The following is a 25,314-nucleotide window of genomic DNA, read 5'->3' as shown; positions in this document are numbered from 1 at the left end:
TGTCACCCATTGAGCATGTTTGGGATGCTCTGGATCGACGTGTATTACATCGTCTTCCAGTTCCTGCTAATATCAGCAACTTCACACAGCCATTGAAGAGGAGTGGGACAACATTCCACAGGCCACAATCAACAGCCTGATCAACTCTATGCAAAGGAGATGTGTTTTCTGATCCACCCTACCTTTTTTTAAAAAAGTATTTGTGATCAACAGATGCATATCTTTATTCCCAGTAATGTGAAATCCATAGATTAGGGCCTAATTTATTTATTTAAATGTACTGATTTCCTTATGTGAACTGTAGCTCAGTAAAACGATTGAAATTGTTGCATGTTGCTTTTATATTTTTGTTCAGTATATTCAGTATATATTCACTTTCAACATTCCTCAGTTCCCCTTCATTAAAGTGCAACTCCAATGAAAAAACAGAGTTTTGCATTATCATAAAAGGCATGATACTCACAGAGGAGGAAATACTGGCCGTTTCCCGCCAGTGGAATGTCTGACTCGTGGAGCGGGAGCTATCTTTAACTTCATACACTATGACTCCTTTGGCACACACTCCTAGGATCAGCTCTCCGATGACTGGCTTCTTCTCACGACCCACGCGGTAGAACATAACGCCATACTCAGGAAGCTGCTGGGTGGTCTGGGAGGAAGTAAGATGTTAGACCTTAGAACTGCCGACGTGCAAGCTTCCCGCACGGGCTAAGAATACGAGCCAAATGTGTACGTAATATACAGTATTACAATATGTTTGTCTTTAATGCACTGTGCAGGTGCCACAGCCTTTTAGTGTAATGATTCAAATATTAGTATTATGGAATTAATGAGACCAATATAACCGTTTATATATATGCCATTTAGCAGAAGCTTTTATCCAAAGCGACAGTAATGCGTGCATACATTTTACGTATACAGTGAGGGAAAAAAGTATTTGATCCCCTGCTGATTTTGTACGTTTGCCCACTGACAAAGAAATGATCAGTCTATAATTTTAATGGTAGGTTTATTTGAACAGTGAGAGACAGAATAACAACAACAAAAATCCAGAAAAACGCATGTCAAAAATGTTATAAATTGATTTGCATTTTAATGAGGGAAATAAGTATTTGAGCCCCTCTCAATCAGAAAGATTTCTGGCTCCCAGGTGTCTTTTATACAGCTATCGAGCTGAGATTAGGAGCACACTCTTAAAGGGAGTGCTCCTAATCTCAGCTTGTTACCAGTATAAAAGACACCTGTCCACAGAAGCAATCAATCAATCAGATTCCAAACTCTGCACCATGGCCAAGACCAAAGAGCTCTCCAAGGATGTCAGGGACAAGATTGTAGACCTACACAAGGCTGGAATGGGCTAGAAGACCATCGCCAAGCAGCTTGGTGAGAAGGTGACAACAGTTGGTGCGATTATTCACAAATGGAAGAAACACACCCGGCGCCCTCGGGACACGAGAGCGTTTCCGCCCTCATCTCCTGTCTCACCGGCAAGGCGTTGGAGTGGGCCTACGCCGAATGGAGGAGAATAGACGCCGCTACTATCACCTATGCGGAGTTCTCCCGCCGCTTCCGTGCAGTGTTCGACCATCCACCAGAGGGGAAGGCGGCGGGGGAGCGTCTATTCTACCTCCGGCAGGGGATGAGGAGCGCTCAGGAGTTTGCACTGGAGTTCCGGACTCTAGCGGCAGATGCAGGGTGGAATGAGCGGGCACTCATAGACCACTTCCGCTGCAGCCTCCGGGAGGACGTCCGCAGAGAGTTGGCGTGCAGGGATACTACACTCTCATTTGACCAGTTGGTTGACATGGCCATTCGGCTGGACACCCTGCTCGCTACCCGCGGACGTCCCAGGTGGGGGTCGCCCATTCCACCCTCCAGCGCCTCCGAGCCGAGCCCGATGGAGCTCGGAGGTGCTGGCGCTAGAGGAGGGAGAAGAAGGAGCCCGAGGGGGGCCGTCCCCTGCACCAACTGTGGCCGTGGAGGGCACACCGCGGCTAGGTGCTGGGGAGGGTCCCCTGGTGGAGGAGACGGCAGACCACACATTGGGGAGTCCTCCCAGGTGAGTAGGCGCCCCACTTACCCAGAGCTTTCTGTCGTACACATAACTATAACTGTTTGTTTTCCACAGGTTGCACCTCGTTCCCAGCATAAGGCGCTAGTAGATTCAGGCGCAGCTGGGAATTTTGTAAATTCTGTGTAGAGTTAGGGATTCCCCTCCTTCCGGTTAACAATCCTTTCCCTGTACATGCCCTAGATAGTCGTCTTTTAGGATCCGGGTTGATTAGGGAGGTCACAGCGCCACTTAGGATGGAGACGCAGGGGGGTCATGAGGAGACGATACAGCTCTATCTGATCGACTCTCCTGCGTATCCGGTGGTACTGGGGCTTCCCTGGTTGATTACCCATGATCCTACTATTTCGTGGCGAGAGAGGGCTCTTAAAGGGTGGTCTGCTCAGTGTGAGGGGCTATGTCTGGGTGTTTCCGTAGGGGCGACCTCGGTGGAGAGTCCAAACCAGATGCCCGCACTGCACATTCCACCTGAGTATGAGGATTTGGCACTCGTGTTTAGCAAGACAAGAGCGGCACGGTTGCCGCCTCATAGACAGGGGGATTGTGCGATAGACCTCCAGGCAGGAGCTGCGCTCCCGCGGAGCCATGTGTATCCGTTGTCACAGGAGGAGAAGAGGGCAATGGAGACATACATTGCCGAGTCTCTGAGACAGGGATACATACGGCCCTCCACTTCACCCGCGTCCTCGAGCTTCCTTTTTGTGAAGAAAAAGGATGGAGGTTTGCGCCCGTGTATTGATTACCGCGGTCTAAATCAGGTGACTGTGAAATATAGTTATCCGCTCCCGCTGATTGCAACTATGACGGAGTCATTACACGGGGCACGGTTCTTCACAAAATTGGACCTCAGGAGCGCATATAACTTGGTGCGCATTAGAGAGGGCGATGAATGGAAGACAGCATTTAGTACTACCTCCGGTCATTACGAGTATCTCGTCATGCCATACGGGTTAATGAATGCTCCATCAGTCTTCCAATCCTTTGTAGATGAGATTTTCCGGGACATGCAGGCGCAGGGAGTAGTGGTGTACATCGACGATATTCTGGTGTACAGTTCTACCCGGGTCGAGCATGTAGCCCTGGTGCGCAGAGCATTGAGGAGATTGTTGGAGCATGACCTGTATGTCAAAGCCGAGAAATGTCTGTTCTTCCAGGAGTCGGTCTCCTTTTTGGGTTATCAGTTGTCTGCGTCAGGGGTGAGGATGGAGGTTGACCGTGTGTCAGCCGTGCATAATTGGCAAACCCCAACCACGGTTAAAGAGGTGCAGCAGTTCTTGGGTTTTGCGAATTACTACCGGAGGTTTATCCGGGGTTTTGGACAGGTGGCAGCTCCCATAACGTCCCTTCTGAAGGGGGGTCCAGTGCGCTTGCGGTAGTCAGCTGAGGCGGACAGGGCTTTTGGGAGACTGAAGGACCTGTTTACCTCGGCTCCAGTGCTGGCGCACCCGGATCCCACTTTACCATTCCAAGTGGAGGTGGACGCGTCTGAAGCCGGTATCGGGGCTGTTCTTTCACAACGGTCCGGCACACCACCTAAACTCCGCCCCTGTGCTTTTTATTCGAAAAAGCTCAGTCCGGCGGAGCGGAATTTTGACGTAGGGGACAGGGAGCTGTTAGCCGTGGTACAGGCCCTAAAGGTGTGGAGGCATTGGCTTGAGGGGGCTCAACACCCTTTTCTCATTCTGACTGACCACCGTAACCTGGAATACATTCGGGCAGCTAGGAGACTAAATCCTCGCCAGGCTCGGTGGACTATGTTTCTAGCCCGGTTCGTGTTTAAGATCACTTACATCCCTGGGTCCCAGAACGGGAAGGCAGATGCCCTGTCTCGGCGGTATGACACAGAGGAGAGGTGCGTGGAGCCCACTCCCATACTACCTAAGTCTTGTCTGGTTGCACCGGTGGTATGGGAGGTCGATGCGGAGATCGAGCGGGCATTACGCACCGACCCTAGCCCTCCACAGTGTCCGGTGGGTCGGACGTACGTCCCGCTCGAGGTCCGGGATCGGCTTATTTATTGGGCTCACACGTCACCCTCCTCTGGACATCCAGGTATTGGCCGGACGGTGCACTGCCTTAGTACTAAGTACTGGTGGCCAACGTTAGCCAGGGATGTGAGGATTTATGTATCCTCCTGGTCAGTGTGTGCCCAGTGTAAGGCGCCCAGACACTTGCCCAGGGGTAAGTTACAACCCCTGCCCGTTCCACAACGACCCTGGTCTCACCTCTCGGTGGATTTTGTTACCGACCTTCCCTCCTCACAGGGGAATACCACCATCCTGGTCGTTGTGGATCGGTTCTCGAAGGCCTGTCATCTCCTTCCCATGCCGGGTCTTCCTACTGTCCTACAGACCGCTGAGGCTCTATTTACTCACGTCTTCCGGCATTACGGGGTACCCGAGTATATAGTGTCTGATCGAGGCCCCCAGTTTACCTCCAGAGTCTGGAGAGCGTTTATGGAACGGTTGGGGGTTTCGGTGAGCCTTACCTCGGGTTACCAATCGGAGAGTAATGGGCAGGTCGAACGTGTCAACCAGGATGTGGGTAGGTTTCTGAGGTCATATTGCCAGGGCCGGCCGGAGGAGTGGGCGAGATATGTGCCCTGGGCCGAGATGGCACAGAACTCTCTCCGCCACTCCTCCACTAAACTAACCCCTTTCCAGTGTGTGTTAGGGTACCAGCCGGTTCTGGCACCTTGGCATGAGAGCCAGATCGAGGCCCCTGCGGTGGATGAGTGGGTGCGGCGCTCGGAGGAGACGTGGAACGCTGCACACGTCCATCTGCAGCGAGCCATCCGTCGACAGAAGACGAGCGCCGACCTCCACCGCAGTGAGGGGCCAGTGTACGCACCTGGAGATCGAGTCTGGCTCTCAACCAGAAACCTGCCCCTCCGCCTGCCCTGCCGGAAGCTGGGTCGGCGGTTTGTGGGGCCTTTTAAAGTCCTGAGGAGATTGAACGAGGTGTGTTACAGATTACAACTGCCCATTGATTACAAAAATATTAACCCCTCGTTCCATGTGTCTCTCCTCAGGCCGGTGGTAGCTGGTCCACTCCAGGACTTTGAGATAGAAGAGACTCCTCCGCCCCCATTGGACATCGAGGGGGCTCTGGCGTACACTGTTCGGGCCATCCTAGATTCGAGACGCCGGATGGGGGGTCTCCAATATCTCGTGGAGTGGGAGGGGTACGGCCCGGAGGAGCGGTGCTGGGTGCCGAGGAGGGACATTCTAGACCCGTCTCTTCTGACCGAGTTCCATCGTGGTCATCCTACGCGCCCTGCTCCGCGTCCTACTGGTCGTCCCCGAGGCCGGGGGCGGCGCACGGCTGGGGCCGCGCGTCAAGGGGGGGGTACTGTCACGGTTTCGGCCGAGGCGGCTCCTTCTCCTTGTTCGCGCAGGCTTCGGCGGTCGTCGTCTCCGGAGTACTAGCTGCCACCGTTCGATGTTTCATGTTTGATTGGTTTTGTCTGTTTGTTACACCTGTTTATTGTTAGTGTTCATTAGGCACCCGATTTAGTTCTCTTGTGTTTGGTCAGGTGTTGTGTGTAATTGTTCGATGTCACGTGTTGTTGTTGGTCCTCTGTTTTGTGCTCTCTGTATTCGTTTTGCTTAGAGAGTCCTGCACGTTGTGCGTACTTACTTTGGACAGTCCGGTGTGCGTTTGTTTTCGCCTATGGCCTGTTGCCGTGTTGGCTTGTACTACGGACTTCACTAAAGACATCTGTTTTCGAATCTCTGTGTCCTGCGTGTGATTCCACGTTCCCTCTACACTTAACCCTGACATCAGATGAGACCAAAATGGAGCTTTTGGCATCAACTCAACTCGCCGTGTGTGGAGGATGAGGAATGCTGCCTATGACCCCAAGAACACCTTCCCCACTGTCAAACATGGAGGTGGAAACATTATGCTTTGGGGTGTTTTTGTGCTAAGGGGACAGGACAACTTCACCGCATCAAAGGGACGATGGACAGGGCCATGTACCATCAAATCTTGGGTGAGAACCTCCTTCCCTCAGCCAGGGCATTGAAAATGGGTCGGTTATGGTATTCCAGCATGACAATGATCCAAAACACACGGCCAAGGCAACAAAGGAGTGGCTCAAGAAGAAGCACATTAAGGTCCTGGAGTGGCCTAGCCAGTCTCCAGACCTTAATCCCATAGAAAATCTGTGGAGGGAGCTGAAGGTTCGAGTTGCCAAACGTCAGGCTCGAAACCTTAATGATCTGCAAAGAGGAGTGGGACAAAATCCCTCCTGAGATGTGTGCAAACCTGGTGGCCAACTACAAGAAACGTCTGACCTCTGTGATTGCCAACAAGGGTTTTGCCACCAAGTACTAAGTCATGTTTTGCAGAGGGGTCAAATACTTATTTCCCTCATTAAAATGCAAATCAATTTATAACATTTTTGACATGCGTTTTTCTGGATTTTTTTGTTGTTATTCTGTCTCACACTGTTCAAATAAACCTACCATAAAAATTATAGACTGATCATTTCTTTGTCAGTGGGCAAACGTACAAAATCAGCAGGGGATGAAATACTTTTTTCCCTCACTGTAGGTGGTCCCAGGAATCGAACCCACTACGCTGGTGATACAAGTGCCATGCTCTACCAACTGAGCTGCAAAGGACCATATACACTGAGTGTACAAAACATTAAGAACTCTCTTTTCATGACATAGACTGACCATGTGAATCCAGGTGAAAGCTATGATCCCTTATTGATGTCACTTGTTAAATCCACTTCAATCAGTGTAGATGAAAGGGAGGACAGGGTAGCCCTTTCCTGCAGTCAATGACCAAAAGCACCCTCTTCGGCCTCATGGGTGGAATGTTATTAATATTTTTCGTAATTTCATACTTAAAGATTATTTTTAAAAACCTGATGCAAATCCGGTGTTTCTATGTCAAACAGTTTTGTTATATTTCAGTCTTCTGTGATGTATATAAAATGTCATATTGGGATGCAAACTCAAAATTGAATAAGTTTAAACTCTATACCTGACATGGTACAGGTGTCTTCTTTTTTTAAGCCCATAACCATGTGTGTGAGGTGTATACTTTTGTTTCAAAGTAGATGTGTTTAAGATTACCCTGATTTAGCCCAATGCAGGAAAAAGGTTGAAGAAGGATTTTGAAGCCTTGAGACAATTGAGACATTCATTGTGTATGAATACCATTCAAAAGGGGAATGGGCAAGACAAAATATTTAAGTGCCTTTGAACGGGGTATGGTAGTAGGTGCCAGGCGTACTGGTTTGTGTCAAGAACTGCAATGCTGCTGGGTTTTTCACGCTCAACAGTTTCCTGTGTAGCTTAGTTGGTAGAGCATGGCGCTTGCAACGCCAGGGTTGTGGGTTCAATTCCGCCAGGGGGGCCAGTATGAAAATGTATGCACTCACTAACTGTAAGTCGCTCTGGATAAGAGCGTCTGCTAAATGACGTAAATGTAAAATGTATCAAGAATGGTCCACCATCCAAAGGACATCCAGCCGACTTGACACAACTGTGGGAAGCATTCGAGTCAACATTGGCCAGCATCCCTGTGGAACACTTTCGACACCTTGTACAGTCCATGTCCCAACAAATTGAGTCTGTTCTTAGGGCAAAGGGGGAGGGGGATTGCAACTCAATATTAGGAAGGTGTTCCTAATGTTTGGTATAGTCAGTATATACACTAACAGTCAAAGGTTTGGACACACCTAACCGTTCAAGGGTTTTTCTTTATTTTTACTATTTTTTACATTGTAGAATAATAGTGAAGACATCAAAACTATGAAATAACACATATGAAATCAGGTGGTAACCAAAAAAGTGTTAAACAAATCAAAATATATTTTATATTAGAGATTCTTCAAATAGCCACCATTTGCCTTGATGACAGCTTTGCACACTCTTGGCATTCTCTCAACCAGCTTCATGAGGTAGTCACCTGGAATGCATTTCAATTAACAGGTGTGAGTTCTTAAAAGTACATTTGTGGAATTTCTTTCCTTCTTAATGCGTTTGAGCCAATCAGTTGTGTTGTGACAAGGTAAAGGTAGTATACAGAAGATAGCATACAGTATGAAAATGTATGCACTCACTAACTGTAAGTCGCTCTGGATAAGAGCGTCTGCTAAATGACTAAAATGTAAATGTAATAGCAATATTTGGTAAAAGACCAAGTCCATATTATGGCAAGAACAGCTCAAATAAGCAAAGAAAAATGACAGTCCATCATTACTTTAAGACATGAAGGTCAGTCAATACGGAACATTTCAAGAACTTTGAAAGTTTCTTCAAGTGCAGTCGCAAAAACCATCAAGCGCTATGATGAAACTGGCTCTCATGAGGACCGCCACAGGAATGGAAGACCCAGAGTTACCTCTGCTGCAGAGAATAAGTTCATTGGAGTTACCAGCCTCAGAAATTGCAGCCCAAATAAATTATTCACAGAGTTAAAGTCACAGACACATCTCAACATCAACTGTTCAGAGAGGACTGTGTGAATCAGGCCTTCATGTTCGATTTGCTGCAAAGAAACCACTACTAAAGGACACCAATAAGCTTAGTGGGACTATCATTTGTTTTTCAACAGGACAATGACCCAACACACATCCAGGCTGTGTAAGGGCTATTTTACCAAGAAGGAGAGTGATGAAGTGCTACATCAGTTAACCTGGCCTCCACAATCCCCAGACCTCAACCCAATTGAGATGGTTTGGGATGAGTCGGACGGCAGAGTGAAGGAAAAGCAGCCAACAAGTGCTCAGCATATGTGGGAACTCCTTCAAGACTGTTGGAAAAGCATTCCAGGTGAAGCTGGTTGAGAGAATGCCAAGAGTGTGCAAAGCTGTCATAAAGGCAAAGGGTGGCTATTTGAATAATCTCAAATATAAAATATATTTTGATTTGTTTAACAATTTTTTGGTTACCACATGATTCCATATGTGTTATTTCATAGTTTTGATGTCTTCGCTATTATTCTACAATGTAGAAAATAGTATAAATAAAGAAAAACCCTTGAATGAGTATGTGTCCAAACTTTTGACTGGTACTGTATATGTACTATATATACACACAACATGACCAATAGTATGTGGACACCTGCTCGTCGAACATCTCATTCCAAAATCATGGGCATTAATATGGAGTTGGTCCCCCCTTTGCTGCTATAACAGCCTCCACTCTTCTGGGAAGGCGTGTTGGAACATTGCTGAGGGGATTTGCTTCCATTCAGCCACAAGAGCATGATTGAGGCCGGGCAATGATGCTCGGCGATTAGGCCTGGCTCGCAGTCGGCGTTCCAATTCATCCCAAAGGTGTTCGATGAGGTTGAGGTCAGGGCTCTGTACAGGCCAGTCAAGTTCTTCCACACCGATCTCGACAAACCATTTCTGTATGGACCTCGCTTTGTGCACAGGGGCATTGTCATGCTGAAACAGGAAAGGGCCTTCCCCAAACTGTTGCCACAAAGTTGGAAGCACATAATCATCTAGAATGTCATTGTATGCTGTAGGATTAAGATTTCCCTTCGCTGGAACTAAGGGGCCTATCCCGAACCATGAATAACAGCCCCAGACTATTATTCCTCCTCCACCAAACTTTACAGTTGGCACTATGCATTGGGGCAGGTAACGTTCTCCTGGCATCCGCCAAACCCAGATTCGTCTTTCGGACTGCCAGTTGGTGAAGTGTGATTCATCCCTCCAGAAAACGCGTTTCCACTGCTCCAGAGTCCAATGGCGGTGAGCTTTACACCACTCCAGCCATCGCTGGTGATCTTAGGCTTGTGGGCGGCTGCTCGGCCATGGAAACCCATTTCATGAAGTTCCAGACAATCAGTTCTTGTGCTGATGTTGCTTCCAGAGGCAGTTTGGAACTCGGTAATGAGTGTTGCAACCGAGGACAGACAACTTTTATGTGCTACGCGCTTCAGCACTCAGCGGTCCTGTTCTGTGAGCTTGTGTGGCCTACCACTTTGTGGCTAAGCCATTGTTGCTCCTAGACATTTCCACTTCACAATAACAGCACTTACAGTTGACTCGGGCAGCTCTAGCAGGGCAGACATTTTACAAACTGACTTGTTGGAAAGGTGGCATCCTATGATGATGCCACATTGAAAGTCACTGAGCTCTTACGTAAGGCCATTCTACTGCAAAGGTTTGTCTATGGAGATTGCATGGCTGTGTGCTCGATTTTATACACATGTCTGCAACGGGTGTGGCTGAAATAGCAGAATCCACTAATTTGAAGGGGTGTCCACGTTCTTTTGTATATACAGTGTATGTATACAGTGCATTTGGAAAGTATTCAGACCCCTTGACTTTTTCTACATTTTGTTATGTTACAGCCTTATTCTAAAATGTATTTAAAAAAATGTTCCACCTCATCAATCTACACACAATACCCCATAATGACAAAGCAAAAACAGGTTTTTTGAAATGTTTGCAAATGTATTAAAATAAAATGGAAATATCACATTTACATAAGTATTCAGACCCTTTACTCAGTACTTTGTTGAAGCACCTTAGGCAGCAATTACAGCCTCGAGTCTTCTTGGGTATGACGCTACAAGCTTGGCACACCTGTATTTGGGGAGTTTCTCCCATTCTTCTCTGCAGATCCTTTCAAGCTCTGTCAGGTTGGATGGGGAGCATCGCTGCACAGCTATTATCAGGTCTCTCCTGAGATGTTCGATCAGGTTCAAGTTCGGGCTCTGGCTGGGCCACTCGAGGACATTCAGAGACTTGTCCCGAAGCCACTCCTGCATTGTCTTGGCTGTGTGCTTAGGATCATTGTCCTGTTGGAAGGTGAACCTTCGCCCCAGTCTGAGGTCCTGAGCACTGTGGAGCAGGTTTTCATCAAGGATCTCTCTGTACTTTGCTACGTTCATCTTTCCCTCGATCCTGACTAGTCTCCCAGTCCCTGCCGCTGAAAAACATCCCCACAGCATGATGCTGCCACCACCATACTTCACCGTAGGGATGGTGCCAGGTTTCCTCCAGGCGTGATGTTTGGCATTCAAGCCAAAGAGTTCAATCTTGGTTTCATCAAATAAAAATGTGGAAAAGGTCAAGGGGTCTGAATACTTTCCGAATGCACTGTATATATGTTATATAACAGCATAACTCTATGGAGTGTTTTCATTGGCTCATGTTACCTTGAGGAACTCAAGCTCGGACTCGTCGGTACTCATCGTGGAGTTATTGGCATGTAACCTTAGCAATTCCTCCTTTAGGTAAGGCAAGGCTCTTTTCTCCATGACGCTCTTGGCAACGTACTGGTCTGGGCGATAGTAGTTCCTCCCATAAACCTTTGGAAAATATCAGACTAAGTCAGTCATCACTCAACTATAACATTTCCAGAGCTAATATTACAAAATATTTACCATGGATGGGCATTTGAAATTATTTTACTATTCAAATAATATAATGACATCGTATGATAGTCAATATTTTTTATAAATAATACATTTTTTTTTTGGTTATTGACTCTCGACCAATCAGAATGACGCAAATACACATGGCAGAGGTAAACAGCGAACATTCTGCACATATTTAACCCCTTTTTTAAATTGGCACAAAACTACCTCCATACTTCCATTCATTTGTATGGGTTACTTTCAGATGAGTTCCGTGATACTTGAGGAGGTCATAGAGCAAAACGGAGAACACCATCGTGTTTGTGAGAGTCTTCCCTTTCCATAATGGGGTCATATTAGTTTGTAGCCCAAACGGTTCGGACAGTACAGACAAACGTTGGCACATTGGCAGTACCGACTTCAGACGAGTCCCGTGACACTTGTGCGGGTCGTAGAGCAAAACTGAGAACACCATTGTGTTCGTGAGAGAAACATTCAGACGCTACAGACGTTTTCCTGAGAAGACAGCTTTTCGGGATATGTCCTGGTCTGACAAACAGCCCTGTAGCCTGGCACCTTCCACCGCAGATGCTGAAGGCTGACATAGGTGGATGCGGTGGATTGAGACGCAGCCCATGCTGCAGATATCTCTAGCTTAAACTGACAGATTTTGATGGGGATTTTTTTATTATGTTAATTATTTTGACACACGGGTGCGTCAATAGATGTAAGGATTAAAATAGGGCTAAAAAAAATGCCTCCAAAAATGAAAACTCATTCAAAGTAATTCAATACTAACATCCGTTTAGATATCCGGATATTCGATAAACAGTGCCCAATTCTGCCCATCCGTAGTATTTACAAGGTCATATCTATTTAAGTATGCAGTAAAACCCACCTAGACCTTGACAATCAGGTGAGTATACAGCATATCAAAGATACCATTATATACAATACCTCAGGCATGCAGTCTCCATACTCTGCTTGGAGAGCCAAGGCACCCAGATATAGGCCTGTCTCTTCATGGCAGGCCAACCTGTCCTCCAGTATATCTTTCCTCAGCTGTAGGTAGTACTGGTGACGAGTCAGTTTGTGCCTGCCAAAAACGCCAGTCACACACAACAATATGCTTACATAGAGAAAGCAGTGGACAATCTGCAATATTGCCTGACCTCTATGAATTCCATAGGTCGACCTTGAATACAATACACTGTAAGCATGAGAGGATGTGTGGTACTTACAAAAGGAGAGAGATGTCGTGGACAAAGAATTTCACCCTGAAGAAAAGGACAAACGTGGAGGTAGGCACTTTCTTCCAACTGTCGGGGGCAACCTTGGATATCTTTGTGTCATTGTCCAGAAAGAAGAACTCATTATCTAAAACCGAGATAAAAAGAAGAGTGACATGTTTAACACATGAACCATATAAAGACAACCTTTAGCTTTTTCATTACTGTAGTTATAGTACATTTACATTTACATTTTAGTCATTTAGCAGACGCTCTTATCCAGAGCGACTTACAGGAGCAATTAGGGTTAAGTGCCTTGCTCAAGGGCACATCGACAGATTTTTCACCTAGTCGGCTCGGGGATTAGAACCAGCGACCTTTCGGTTACTGGCACAACGCTCTTACCCACTAAGCTACCTGCCGCCTCTAGTACAGCCATACATGACCCAACAAAACACCTCATTGAACTATTTCCAGTAAACTACATACAATATTTGTGCATTACCATCAATGTAAGCAAGGCCAAAGTAGAAGTGTTCCACCAGGTTGGAGTGGGCAACGATCATATCAAAGACATCCCCTCCTCCTGACTTGACGTCACACTTGACCAGGATGCTCTGTCCGTTTGGCATGACCACACTCAGCTCCCTCATAGTGGAGGGAGACTTCCCTTTCTTTGACTGGATTAAGAGACAGAAAGATAGTGATTACTATAAAGACAGACCAGTGACAGTTGGGGTGATATTAAAAGGCATTTGATGATGGAGCTCTTGATGATGAAAAGTCATAATTACCACAATAGATCCGGGCAGCTCCAAGACAACCAGAGGCTCGTCTAACTTTCTAATGAACTCAGGACCCATATCCTGCAGAAATAAAGAGGGAAACATTAAGAACTACAAAAATGTAAACCCAACATTTCACATGATTCACTATGATATCATACCTTGGCTTTCTTTTCATTAAGACTGACAGTGGACTCGTTTAGATATGTGTAAAGTACTGGTCTGACGCTGCCACGGCGAAAGCCATCCAGGTAAGGGCTACAGGGGCTACGTGACTGATAGCTGCAGGAACTCTCTCTGTGACGTGACCCCTGGGGAATTCTGGGAGATAAAAAGACAGATTACAGGGATTCAATTCTTTAATTGATTGCCATAGACTGTTGGGTGAACTATCCCTTTAAAAAAAAAAAATATTTGTAAAGCTGATAATATGTGTATGTGCTTTTGTTGTTTGAAAGGCGACAGCTCTTACCCTCTGCTGAGCTCGGCTTGGAATGTTGGGGTGCTTCTGTTTCTCAGTGCCCAGGTAGAGTTGTGGTATGAGGCACTTCCTGAGAGACTGTGAAGCCTCTCTCTGACCATCTGACTCCGGTCAGTAAGTTGAGGACCATTCTCAGCCATGGACACATGATCAACCTAGAAAACACAATAGAATGACAGCTACTGAATTAGAAAAGTTGCACTGACTATCCTTAAAAATAACCATGTCTCAAATCAATATGATCCCAATTGAAACCCAGCTGTAGATTGTAGCCAATATAGAGTTCCAGCCAGCCAACAGTCCGTAGTGTCACAATATGGAATAGAGGCCAATGTATTTCTAGGAACTATGACCTTATAATGTCAGTGTGCTGGACAGCACATGGAGTGTAAGGTGATAGTGATAGCTATACTGACTACAGGTGCATTGCCTAAACCAAAGGGAATGTGGGTGAACTCACAGAGTCCCTGAACACATCTTCTACTAGCTGTCTGATGAGCATCTCTGGTGGGGGCAGTTGAGCAGCCTTGATGTGCTGTTCACAGGTCTCCAGCACAGTCACGAGATCTGCTCGTCTCTGGACCGTGTCCTCACACATACTCAGCAAGAGGTTGTTTAGGTTGTCACTCAGCTGAATGGGCTGGTTTTCAGGTAGTTGATAATCAACGGACCAGAAGAGGGTCATTCCTAGGGAATATACAATCATCTGAAGAAAACAAAGAGAAAAACAAAGAGAAAAACAAGGGTACAGTAAACATGTCGTCCTCCACGAATGATGCATGTCCCCCCCCCCCCCCCGCAGATTGGTCATTCGGTGCCAGAGGAGTAGCGTTTTAAGTGTTTTTCACAAAATTATAAATGGCGGAAAATCCATCACGGCGGACCTCTTGTCCCTGAGGCAAATTTGTTCCTTGTGAGTATAGAAACCTATGTACCGAATTTCATGACTTTAGGTCAAACGGGTTGAGGGGCGTGACCTTTCAAAGTTTGCATTTTCTATTGCTTGTTATCTGGCCAATCAGTGTAATTTTGTAAATGCCGTCTCTATGGTAAGACACATCATTCACCCAAGTTTCGTCAAAATCGGGCTAGTGCTGTCTGAGATATTGTGCGTGACGAACATACAAACGTACGGACAGAGACGGATCCACAGGACAATGAGTAAAATCTTTCATGAGGAAACCAAAAGTCAAGAACCAGAACAGTGGTGAGATGTCAAGCCAATGACCATAGGAGTTGGCCATATAGCACAGACAGATATGAAATCAGACTAGTAGTGAGATACGATGACATTGAGATCAGGGTTTATTGATCACCTTCTCCGAGGCTGTCCTGTTGGAGGCAGCGTGCCCCTCTTGTACCTCTGGAGCAGTGAAGGAGCCCAGGTCCTCTGACCGGGCACAGCTCTTAAAAGCAAGGTTCCCAGTGGCTGACAGCAGCATTGAGCCAGGGCTCAGTACACTGCACATGTTACCAGGACCTGACGAGAGGACAAAAGACAAAAACCATACTATTAACTTGCATGTTTGTATGGCTATAGGGATAATACACTCCAAAAAACAAAGTTTGTCAGACGTTAGAAGTAGAGCATGATATGATATGGTGATGCCTATCCTTCCCATTAATCTCGGATTTGAGGCCTATTTCTTCCAATGTGTAAAGATGCATATAAAAACAGAAGTCATGGGATATGAACTCAGCTCAACATAATAGCACTTTTGAGGTCTGGCAAATCTTTTGATGGGGCGTGAACAATCCCTTTAAGGTCAAAAGATCCTGCCAGTGTGTATTATCATGGATCAGGAAAGGGATATAAATATGGCCAGGTACCTTTGTGGGAGATGTCCATTAAGGCCTCGGCAGTGCCCAGTAGCAGACACCATACCTCACCCTCCTCCAGAGGTGACCCCCGGGCCTCTAGCACCTCCGCCAGGGTCACGAACGTGCCCATCCTGGGGGACACAGCCATGGGTAGATACAGTCATACATTATCTAAAGGTGGGAATCCTTTTTGTAATTTCTGCCTCAAACGCTGTAATAGCGAAATATGAGCGTAACATGTTTCATCATAGTCTCTGTGACAAAATAAGCGAAGCTGTTATTTGGATTACAATGACACTTGATTGTTTCCATAATCATTTCTAAATTTGAAAAGTGTCCACACAACCATATTATCTAATTGCATAAATCATTATCTCAAAGTGATCATTTTCTCTGACAAGATAAAGATATTAGGAGAACAACAGTACATTTGGCCCATTAGACAAGTAGCTATTGATGATTATCTACAATGAGTGAGGTGATTGCTTGGACTAATGGACTCATGCAAAGCAATACATACGCCCCCTCCCCTTCTCTACCCATCTGTTAATTTCCCCTCTCCCTCTCTCACACATGAACACCAGGCTTTCACACATTCACACTGAGCTGTCAGTTTGCCCTATAATAGGCTTTCGCAGAGCCTGGAGGATTTGCTCTAATATGGCTGCTCTCTCTGTGCCTTTCATTTTTCTCCCTCTCGTCACCAAGGTGACTGTGAAGCATTACAATGAGAAGAGGTTCTGTGACATATCAAATTACACTGAACAAAAATATAAACGCAACATGCAACAATTTCAAAGAATTGACTGAGTTACAGTTCATATAAGGAAATCAGTCAATTAAAATAAATTCATTAGGCCCTAATCTATGGATTTCACATGACTGGGAGTACAGATAGGCATCTGTTAGTCACAGATACCTTAAAAACAAAGGTAGGGGCAGAAAACCAGTCAGTATTTGCCTCATGCAGCGTGACACATCTCCTTCACATAGAGTTGATCAGGCTGTTGAGGGGTGCTCTCATCTTATCTACCAGCATAGACAGGGCTCTAACTCCTCTAGCTCCACATGGAGCCGTGCATTATCATGCAGACACATGAGGTGATGGCTGCGGATGAATGACACGACAATGGGCCTCAGGATCTCGTCACGGTATCTCTGTGGATTCAAATTGCCATCGATAAAATGCAATTGTGTTTGTTGTCCGTAGCTTATGCCTACCCATACCATAACCCCACTGCCACCATGGGGCACTCTGTTCACAACCTGAACATCAGAAAACCGCTCGCCCACATCACGCCATACACGTGGTCTGCGGCTGTGAGGTTGGTTGTACGTACTGCCAAATTCTCTAAAACAACGTTGGAAGCAGCTTATGGTAGAGAAATGAACATTCAATTTTCTGGCAACAGCTCTGATGGACATTCCTGCAGTCAGCATGCCAATTGCACACTCCCTCAAAACTTGAGACATCTGAGGCATTGTGTTGTGTTACAAATCTGCACATTTTAGAGTGGCCTTTTATTGTCCCCAGCACAAGATGCACCTGTGTAATGATCATGCTGTTTAATCTGCTTCTTGTTATGCCACACCTGTCAGGTGGATGGATTATCTTGGCAAAGGAGAAATGCTCACTAACAGGGATGTAAACAAATTTGTGCACAGAATTTGAGAGAAATACGCTTTTTGTGCGTATGGAACATTTCTGGTAACTTTTATTTCAGCTAATGAAACATGGGACCAACACTTTACATGTTGAGTTTATATTTTTGTTCAGTATAAACCTAATGTTAGAGGGATACTGGTTCACTTTTCTTTCAATCAAAACTCAACGTTGTGAAGTTATACACTGATTGTGTGATTAATGTAGCTACATGAATGTAGCTATATGTGATTCCTGAAAATCTAAATCAAAGGATATACAGTACTATGATAAAATAAACGTCAATGCTTTAATTGACAGTGTAGCATCTCTGGTTCCTGCAGGTGGAGACATGTCTACAAAATATGTAGGAAGTAAGTTGTGGTGACGTCATCATTACAGTTATACCATAAGTTGTATAGCCTTGTTGGTGTTGTGAGTCAGGGATAACAATAATATAATATGCCATTTTTTAGCAGACGCTTTTATCCAAAGCGACTTACAGTCATGCGTGCATAAATATATATATTTTTGTGTGTGGGTGGTCCCGGGGATCGAACCCACTACCTTGGCGTTACAAGCGCCGTGCTCTACCAGCTGAGCTACCACAAAATAGGTAGATGGATATTCATACTAAAAGACTGAGCTGAAGCCTAAAACTCTCTGTACAGTGCCTTCAGAAAGTATTCATACCCCTTGACCTATTCCACATTTTGTTGTATTACAGCCTAAATTCAAAATGCATTAAATAAAAACATTTACCCATCTACACACAATACCCCATAATGACAAAGTGAAAACATTTTTAGAAATGTTTGCAACTTTATTGAAAATGAAATAAAAACATTCAATTTACATAAGTATTCACATCCCTGAATCAATACTTTGTAGAAGCACCTTTGGCAGTGATGACAGCTGTGAGTCTTTCTGGGTAAGACTGTAAGAGCTTTTCACACCTGGATTGTGCAACATTTTGTTTTATTTATTTATTTTACCTTTATTTAACTAGGCAAGGCAGTTAAGAACAGATTATTATTTACAATGATGGCCTACACCGGCCAAACCCGGACGACGCTGGGCCAATTGTGCGCCGCCCTATGGGACTCCCAATCACGGCCGGTTGTGATACAGCCTGGAGTCGAACCAGGGGGTCTGTAGTGACGCCTCAAGCACTGAGATGCAGTGCCTTAGACCGCTTTTCAAAATTCTTCAAGCTCTGTCCAATTGGTGTTGATCATTGATAGACAACCATTTTCAGGTCTTGCCATAGATTTTCAAGTAGATTTAAGTCAAAACTGTAACTCGGCCACTCAGGAACATTCACTGTCTTCTTGGTAAGCAACTCCAGTGTAGATTTGGCCTTATGTTCTAGGTTGTTGTCCTGCTGAAAGAATAAATCATCTCCCAGTGTCTGGTGGAAATAGGGCTGTGACGGTCATGAAATTTCGTCAGCCGGTGATTGTCAAGCAAATAACTCTCGGTCTCACGGTAATTGACCGTTAATTAACATAAACACATTTAGCATCTCCTGGCTTTCACACATAGCCTACAAGCCACTGATACAGACCTTTGGAACATCTACATTACAAGTCTAATAAATCCATGTCATATTGCCTACACCTTCACAAAAAATCCATTATTTATTTTAGACAGGTCTAAAGAAGCATGATTTGAAGAAAATGTAGTCTATTTCAGAAGAACAGAATAGCATACTCTGAGTTGTCCTTATGTTAAGTGCTGATCTAATTTCCTCTCAATCTTAAATAAACATGCCCCATTCAAAAAATACAGAACTAAGAACCGATATAGCCCCTGGTTCTCCTCAGACTTGACTGCCCTTGACCAGCACAAAAACATCCTGTGGCGTACAGCATTAGCATCAAATAGCCCCCGCGATATGCAACTTTTCAGGGAAGTTAGGAACCAATATACACAAGCAGTCAGGAAAGCAAAGGCTAACTTTTTCAAACAGAAATTTGCTTCCTGTAGCACTAACTCCAACAAGTTTTGGGACACTGTAAAGTCCATGGAGAATAAGAGCACTTCCTCCCAGCTGCCCACTGCACTGAGGCTAGGAAACACTATCACCACCGATAAATCTACAATAATCGAGAATTTCAACAAGCATTTTGCTACAGCTGGCCATGCTTTCCATCTGGCGACCACTAACCCGGCCACCAACTCTGCACCCTCTGCTGCAACTTGCCCATGCCCCCCCCGCTTCTCCTTCACACAAATTCAGACAGCTGATGTTTTGAAAGCGCTGCAAAATCTGGACCCCTACAAATCAGCTGGGCTAGACAATCTGGACCCTTTCTTTCTAAAACTAGCCGCCGAAATTGTCGCAACCCCTATTACTAGTCTGTTCAACCTCTCTTTCATAACGTCTGAGATCCCCAGAGATTGGAAAGCTGCCGCGGTCATCCCCCTCTTCAAAGGGGGTGACACTCTAGATCCAAACTGCTAGAGACCTATATCCATCCTGCCCTGCCTTTCGAAAGTATTCGAAAGCCAAGTTAACAAACAGATCATCGACCATTTCGAATACCACCGTACCTTCTCCGCTATGCAATCCGGTTTCCGAGCTGGTCACGGGTGCACTTCAGCCACGCTCAAGGTCCTAAACGATATTATAACCGCGATTGATAATAGACAGTACTGTGCAGCCGTCTTCATCGACCTGGCCAAGGCTTTCGACTCTGTCAACCACCGCATTCTTATTGGCAGACTAAATAGCCTTGGTTTCTCAAATGACTGCCTCGCCTGGTTCACCAACTACTTCTCAGATAGAGTTCAGTGTGTCAAATCGGAGGGCCTGTTGTCTGGACCTATGGCAGTCTCTATGGGGGTGCCACAGGGTTCAATTCTTGGGCCGACACTTTTCTCCGTGTATATCAATGATGTCGCTCTTGCTGCTGGTGACTCTCAGATCCACCTCTACGCAGACGACACCATTTTGTATACATCTGGCCCTTCATTGGACACTGTGTTAACAAACCTCCAAACGAGCTTCAATGCCATACAACAATCCTTCAGTAGCCTTCAACTGCTCTTAAACACTAGTAAAACTAAATGCATGCTTTTCAATCGAACGCTGCTAGCACCCGCCCACCCGACTAGAATCACCACTCTCGACGGGTCTGACCTAGAGTATGTGGACAACTACAAATATCTAGGTGTCTGGTTAGACTGTAAACTCAACTTCCAGACTCACATAAAGAATCTCCAATCCAAAGTTAAATCTAGAATCGGCGTCCTATTTCGCAACAAAGCCTCCTTCACTCATGCTGCCAAACATGCCCTCGTAAAACTGACTATCCTACCGATCCTTGACTTCGGCGATGTCATTTACAAAATAGCCTCCAACACTCTACTCAGCAAATTGGATGTAGTCTATCACAGTGCCATCCGTTTTGTCTCCAAAGCCCCATACACTACCCACCACTGTGACCTGTACGCTCTTGTTGGCTGGTCCTCACTACATGTCCGTCGTCAAACCCACTGGCTCCAGGCCATCTATAAATCACTGCTAGGCAAATCCCTGCCTTATCTTAGCTCATTGGTCACCATAGCAGCACCCACCCGTAGTCTGCGCTCCAGCAGGTATATCTCACTGGTCATTCCCAAAGCCAACACCTCCTTTGGCCGCCATTCCTTCCAGTTCTCTGCTGCCAATGACTGGAACGAATTGCAAAAATCTCTGAAGCTGGAGACTCTTATCTCCCTCAATAACTTTAAGCATCAGTTGTCAGAGCACCTTACCGATCACTGCACCTGTACACAGCCCATCTGAAATTAGCCCACCCAACTACCTCATCCCTATATTGTTATTTATTTTGCTCTTTTGCACCCCAGTATCTCTATTTGCACATAATCTCTTGCACATCTAGCATTCCAGTGTTAATACTATTGTAATTATTCTGCACTATAGCCTATTTATTGCCTTACCTCCATAACTTGCTACATTTGCACACACTGTATATATATTTTCTGTTGTATTTCTGACTTTATGTTTTTTTACCCCATATGTAACTCTGTGTTGTTTTTATTGCACTACTTTGCTTTATCTTGGCCAGGTCGCAGTTGTAAATGAGAACCTGTTCTCAACTGGCTTACCTGGTTAAATAAAGGTGAAATAAAATAAATAAAAATAAAATCTGGCTATGCCAAATGGCTGTGGGCTACACTAGTTCATTTAGCAGACAAGATTTGCTTAGAATTCCGTGGCATTATTTTATAGTATGAAGAATACAATTGAACAAAGCTAAATAAAATAGAAAGGATATTTTCTCCAAACGATTTGAGGGAGTGCGCATATTCGGCTATTCTGTGTTGAGCGGTTAACAAATTAAAAGTTATTCCTATATGCTTAATTTTGTCACACAAGCCTTTGCTTTGGCTCCCCCTCCTGTCCAGCTCAGGCGTTCGACCTCGCTGGCCTTCTACCTGCTGCCGAACCACCTGCTGCCGAACGCCCTTCACTCATCAACCCTGGACTTGTCTCGTCATTATTACACACACCTGGTTCCAATCCACACTCTATCACTGTATATATACTCCCTCTGCCATTTGTCGTTGTCGGTCATTGTATATGTTACCTGTTTTCCTGAGAGGAATCGCTCCTACTATTTCCTGAGTACTTTATATTTTGCACTTTGGGTTCGCCCTGTGCCTTTTTGTTTATGAAGATATATTTTGAGCACAACAGCATTTGGGTTTGGTCCCGCTTTGATCTATGGTGCTTAAATCAATTCAGTAGTTCTAAACCTGTGACTGCCTCCTGCCTACTCCTCTCTTAACCTGTCACAGAATGACCGACTCAAGAAAACAGGAAGCAGCTTCACCCAACTCTTCCATGCCATCTTCGACCACCCAACAGAGGGCCGAGTGGGAGGTGAGTGTCTCCTCCGTCTACGCCAGGGGTCCAGGACAGCGTCGGAGTATGCTCTGGATTTCCGGACGGTGGCTGCGTCCTCTGGCTGTTTTCCGCAGCGGGCTTCAGTTGGACGTCCAGACCGAGTTGGCCTGTCGCGATGAGGACCTCACGCTGGACCAGCTCATCGCCATGGCCATCTGCCTGGATAATCTCCTGCGTGCCCGTCATCGCCCATCCCAGGGGTTCGGGTCTCTCCCAGGAACCTCCAGCAAGACTGAGCCCATGGAGGTGGGCATGACGGTTTCCCCTGGCTAAAGTTGCATAACCCCAGTATGTTGTGGACAGAGAGGAGGTTGTTGGGTTGGTCGCAGGATTGTCAGGGGAGGTGTCTCTCTGTGTCAATCTGTGCCACCTCCGTGGAAAGTCCGGACCAGGCCACCCACGTCCCTATCCAGGAGGAATACCAGGACCTAAAGGTGGCCTTTTCGAAGACTCGTGCCACGTGCCTGCCCCTTCATCGCCCATGGGATTGCACAGTCGACCTACTGCCTGGTTCTACCCTCCCGCGGGGGCACATCTACCCTCTCTCGCATGCGGAGACCGAAGCCATGGAGGCCTATGTCTAGGAGGCGCTAGCCCAAGGATTCATCCATCCATCCACCTCTCCGGCCTCCTCCAGCTTTTTTTTCGTGAAGAAGAAGGACGGAGGTCTCCGCCCCTGTATCGATTACCGGACACTGAATAAGGCTACTGTTAAATTCAGTTATCCCCTGCCTCTCATACCCACTGTGATCGAACAGATGCACGGTGCTAAGTATTTAACTAAATTGGATTTACGCAGTGCCTACAACCTGGTGCGCATCAGAGGGGGGATGAATGGAAGACCGCCTTCAGCACCGGGCACTACGAATACAGGTTAATGCCCTACGGCCTGACAAATGCACCCTCAGTGCTTCAATCATTCATTCACGAGATGTTTAGAGATATGTTGGGTCGCTGTGTAGTGGTGTACATAGACGACATCTTGGTGTACTCCACTACACGTGAGCAACATGTCTCATGTCAGGTCCGTTTTGGAGAGGCTGATAGGGCATCACCTGTACGCCAAGGCGGAGAAGTGCCTTTACTTTCAGCAGGCGGTCTCCTTCCTGGGCTATGGGATATCCACCGCAGGAGTGGAGATGGAAGAGCAGAGGGTCAATGCAGTATGGTCGTGGTCTGTTCCATCCAACATCAAGGCGGTGCAGCGCTTCCTTGGTTTTGCCAACTTTTTCAGGTGCTTCATTAGGGTTTCAGCACAGTGGTGGCCCCTCTCACCTCCCTCCTGAAGGGAGGTCCTCGATTCCCACAGGGGGCCAGTATGAAAAAAATTTAATAATGTATGCACTCACTAACTGTAAGTCGCTCTGAATAAGAGCGTCTGCTAAATGACTAAAATGTAAATGTATCTCTCCTCAGGCCGGTGGCAGCTGGTCCCTTGGCTAGTGCAAGACCCCACAATGCACCTCCCCCTCCCTTGGACATCGAGGGGGCCCCGGCGTACTCCGTCTGCAGCCTGTTGGACTCATGCCGTCGTGGGGGGCTTCTCCAGTACCTGGTCGACTGGGAGGGGTACGGTCCCGGCGCAGGAAGTCCTGGATGGTTCTGTCATTCGGGACTTCCACAGGCGTCGTCCCGACCAACCCGTACTGCGTCTCCGGGGTCGTCCCCAAGGTCGGCGGTGCTCCGCTGCTGGAGCAGCGCCGCGGGCGGTACTGTCACACCAGCTTTCGCTTTGGCTCCCTCTCTTGTCCAGCTCAGGCGTTCGGCGTCGCCGGCCTTCTAGCTGCTGCCGAACGCCCTTCACTCATCAATCCCGGACTTGTCTCATCATTATTACACACACCTGGTTCCAATCCCCACTCTATTACTGTATATATACTCCCTCTGCCATTTGTCTTTGTCGGTCATTGTATATGTTACTTGTTTTCCTGAGAGGAATCTATTTCCTGAGTACTTCATATTTTGCACGTTGGGTTTGCCCTTTGCCTTTTTGTTTATGAAGATATATTTTGAGCACAACAGCGTTTGGGTTTCGTCCCGCTTTGATCCTTAAATAAATTCAGTAGTTCTAAACCTGTGACTGCCTCCTGCCTACTCCTCTCATTTACATTTTAGCAGACACTCTTATCCAGAGCGACTTACAGTTAGTTAGTGCATACATTTTTCATACTGGCCCCCCGTGGGAATCGAACCCACAACCCTGGCATTACAAGCACCATGCTCTACCAACTGAGCTACACGAGGCCTCTCTACACCTGTTACAAATGTAGAGTTATTAGTGTAACTTCAGTTGTTCTACAAACGTTGGGCTATATGTTTAGATTTTTAGTACATTGTAAGGCTGAATGATGCGACTCTAATGATGATTTGAAAAAAGTCGCTTGAAAGGCATGAGCTCTGTTTTTTTTTTGGGGGGGGGGCACAGGCTGTACACACTACATCAGTCACTCATTCACAATTTGACAAGCACTTGATAATGCCTAGAATTTCATGGCGGCATCCCCTCTGTGTGGCTGTAATGCACCCTAAAAAAATCCATGCCTTTGTGCCCTTCTCCCTGAATGCTGCACACTCCGAATCACCTCTCACTCACATGGCTCTCCATCACATGATCGGGTCTTTCTCACAGGCTACAGGTGAAGACAGACACATCAGGGATACAACTGCGCATGTCCTTATCCAATTCCGAGGTGCATATCGAAGATATTGGAAGAATTGTCCACATTTACTTTTCGTCAGCCAGTAATGTGTTGTATTGGATTTGTCCCAAATATAGCACTTTGTATTCAGGACAAAAAGTTAATTGCTTTGCCACATTTTTTGCAGTATTACTTTAGTGCCTTGTTGCAAACAGAATGCATGTTTTGGAATATTTTTCACTCTGTCAATTAGGTTAGTATTGTGGAGTAACTACAATGTTGTTTATCCATCCTCAGTTTCCTCCTATCACAGCCATTAAACTCTGTAACTGTTTTAAAGTCATCATTGGCCTCATGGTGAAATCCCTGAACGGTTTCCTTCCTCT

The 25,314-nt window shown here is 46.1% G+C and overlaps 1 protein-coding gene across 1 annotated transcript in view; it reads right to left on the bottom strand.

Moving 5' to 3' along the window:
- Positions 1-15,859, bottom strand: part of frmpd2 (FERM and PDZ domain containing 2) — a gene marked incomplete at both ends in the record, with an annotated part of 43,386 nt that extends 27,527 nt beyond the window's left edge. Inside the window, 11 exons of the mRNA XM_084141446.1 lie at positions 464-649; positions 11,213-11,365; positions 12,371-12,509; positions 12,655-12,790; positions 13,148-13,322; positions 13,437-13,508; positions 13,589-13,748; positions 13,900-14,063; positions 14,369-14,614; positions 15,225-15,388; positions 15,739-15,859. Coding sequence (XP_083997572.1) covers positions 464-649; positions 11,213-11,365; positions 12,371-12,509; positions 12,655-12,790; positions 13,148-13,322; positions 13,437-13,508; positions 13,589-13,748; positions 13,900-14,063; positions 14,369-14,614; positions 15,225-15,388; positions 15,739-15,859 — 1,716 coding nt within the window. The remainder of the gene's footprint in view (positions 1-463; positions 650-11,212; positions 11,366-12,370; positions 12,510-12,654; positions 12,791-13,147; positions 13,323-13,436; positions 13,509-13,588; positions 13,749-13,899; positions 14,064-14,368; positions 14,615-15,224; positions 15,389-15,738) is intronic.
- Between the last annotated feature and the right edge of the window lie 9,455 nt (positions 15,860-25,314).

The sequence above is a fragment of the Coregonus lavaretus genome, assembly GCF_964263955.1.
Source record: "Coregonus lavaretus genome assembly, chromosome: 25".
Taxonomy (NCBI): Eukaryota; Metazoa; Chordata; class Actinopteri; order Salmoniformes; family Salmonidae; genus Coregonus; species Coregonus lavaretus.
The sequence above is the reverse complement of the archived record's forward strand: the minus strand, read 5'-3'. Positions and strand labels throughout refer to the sequence as shown.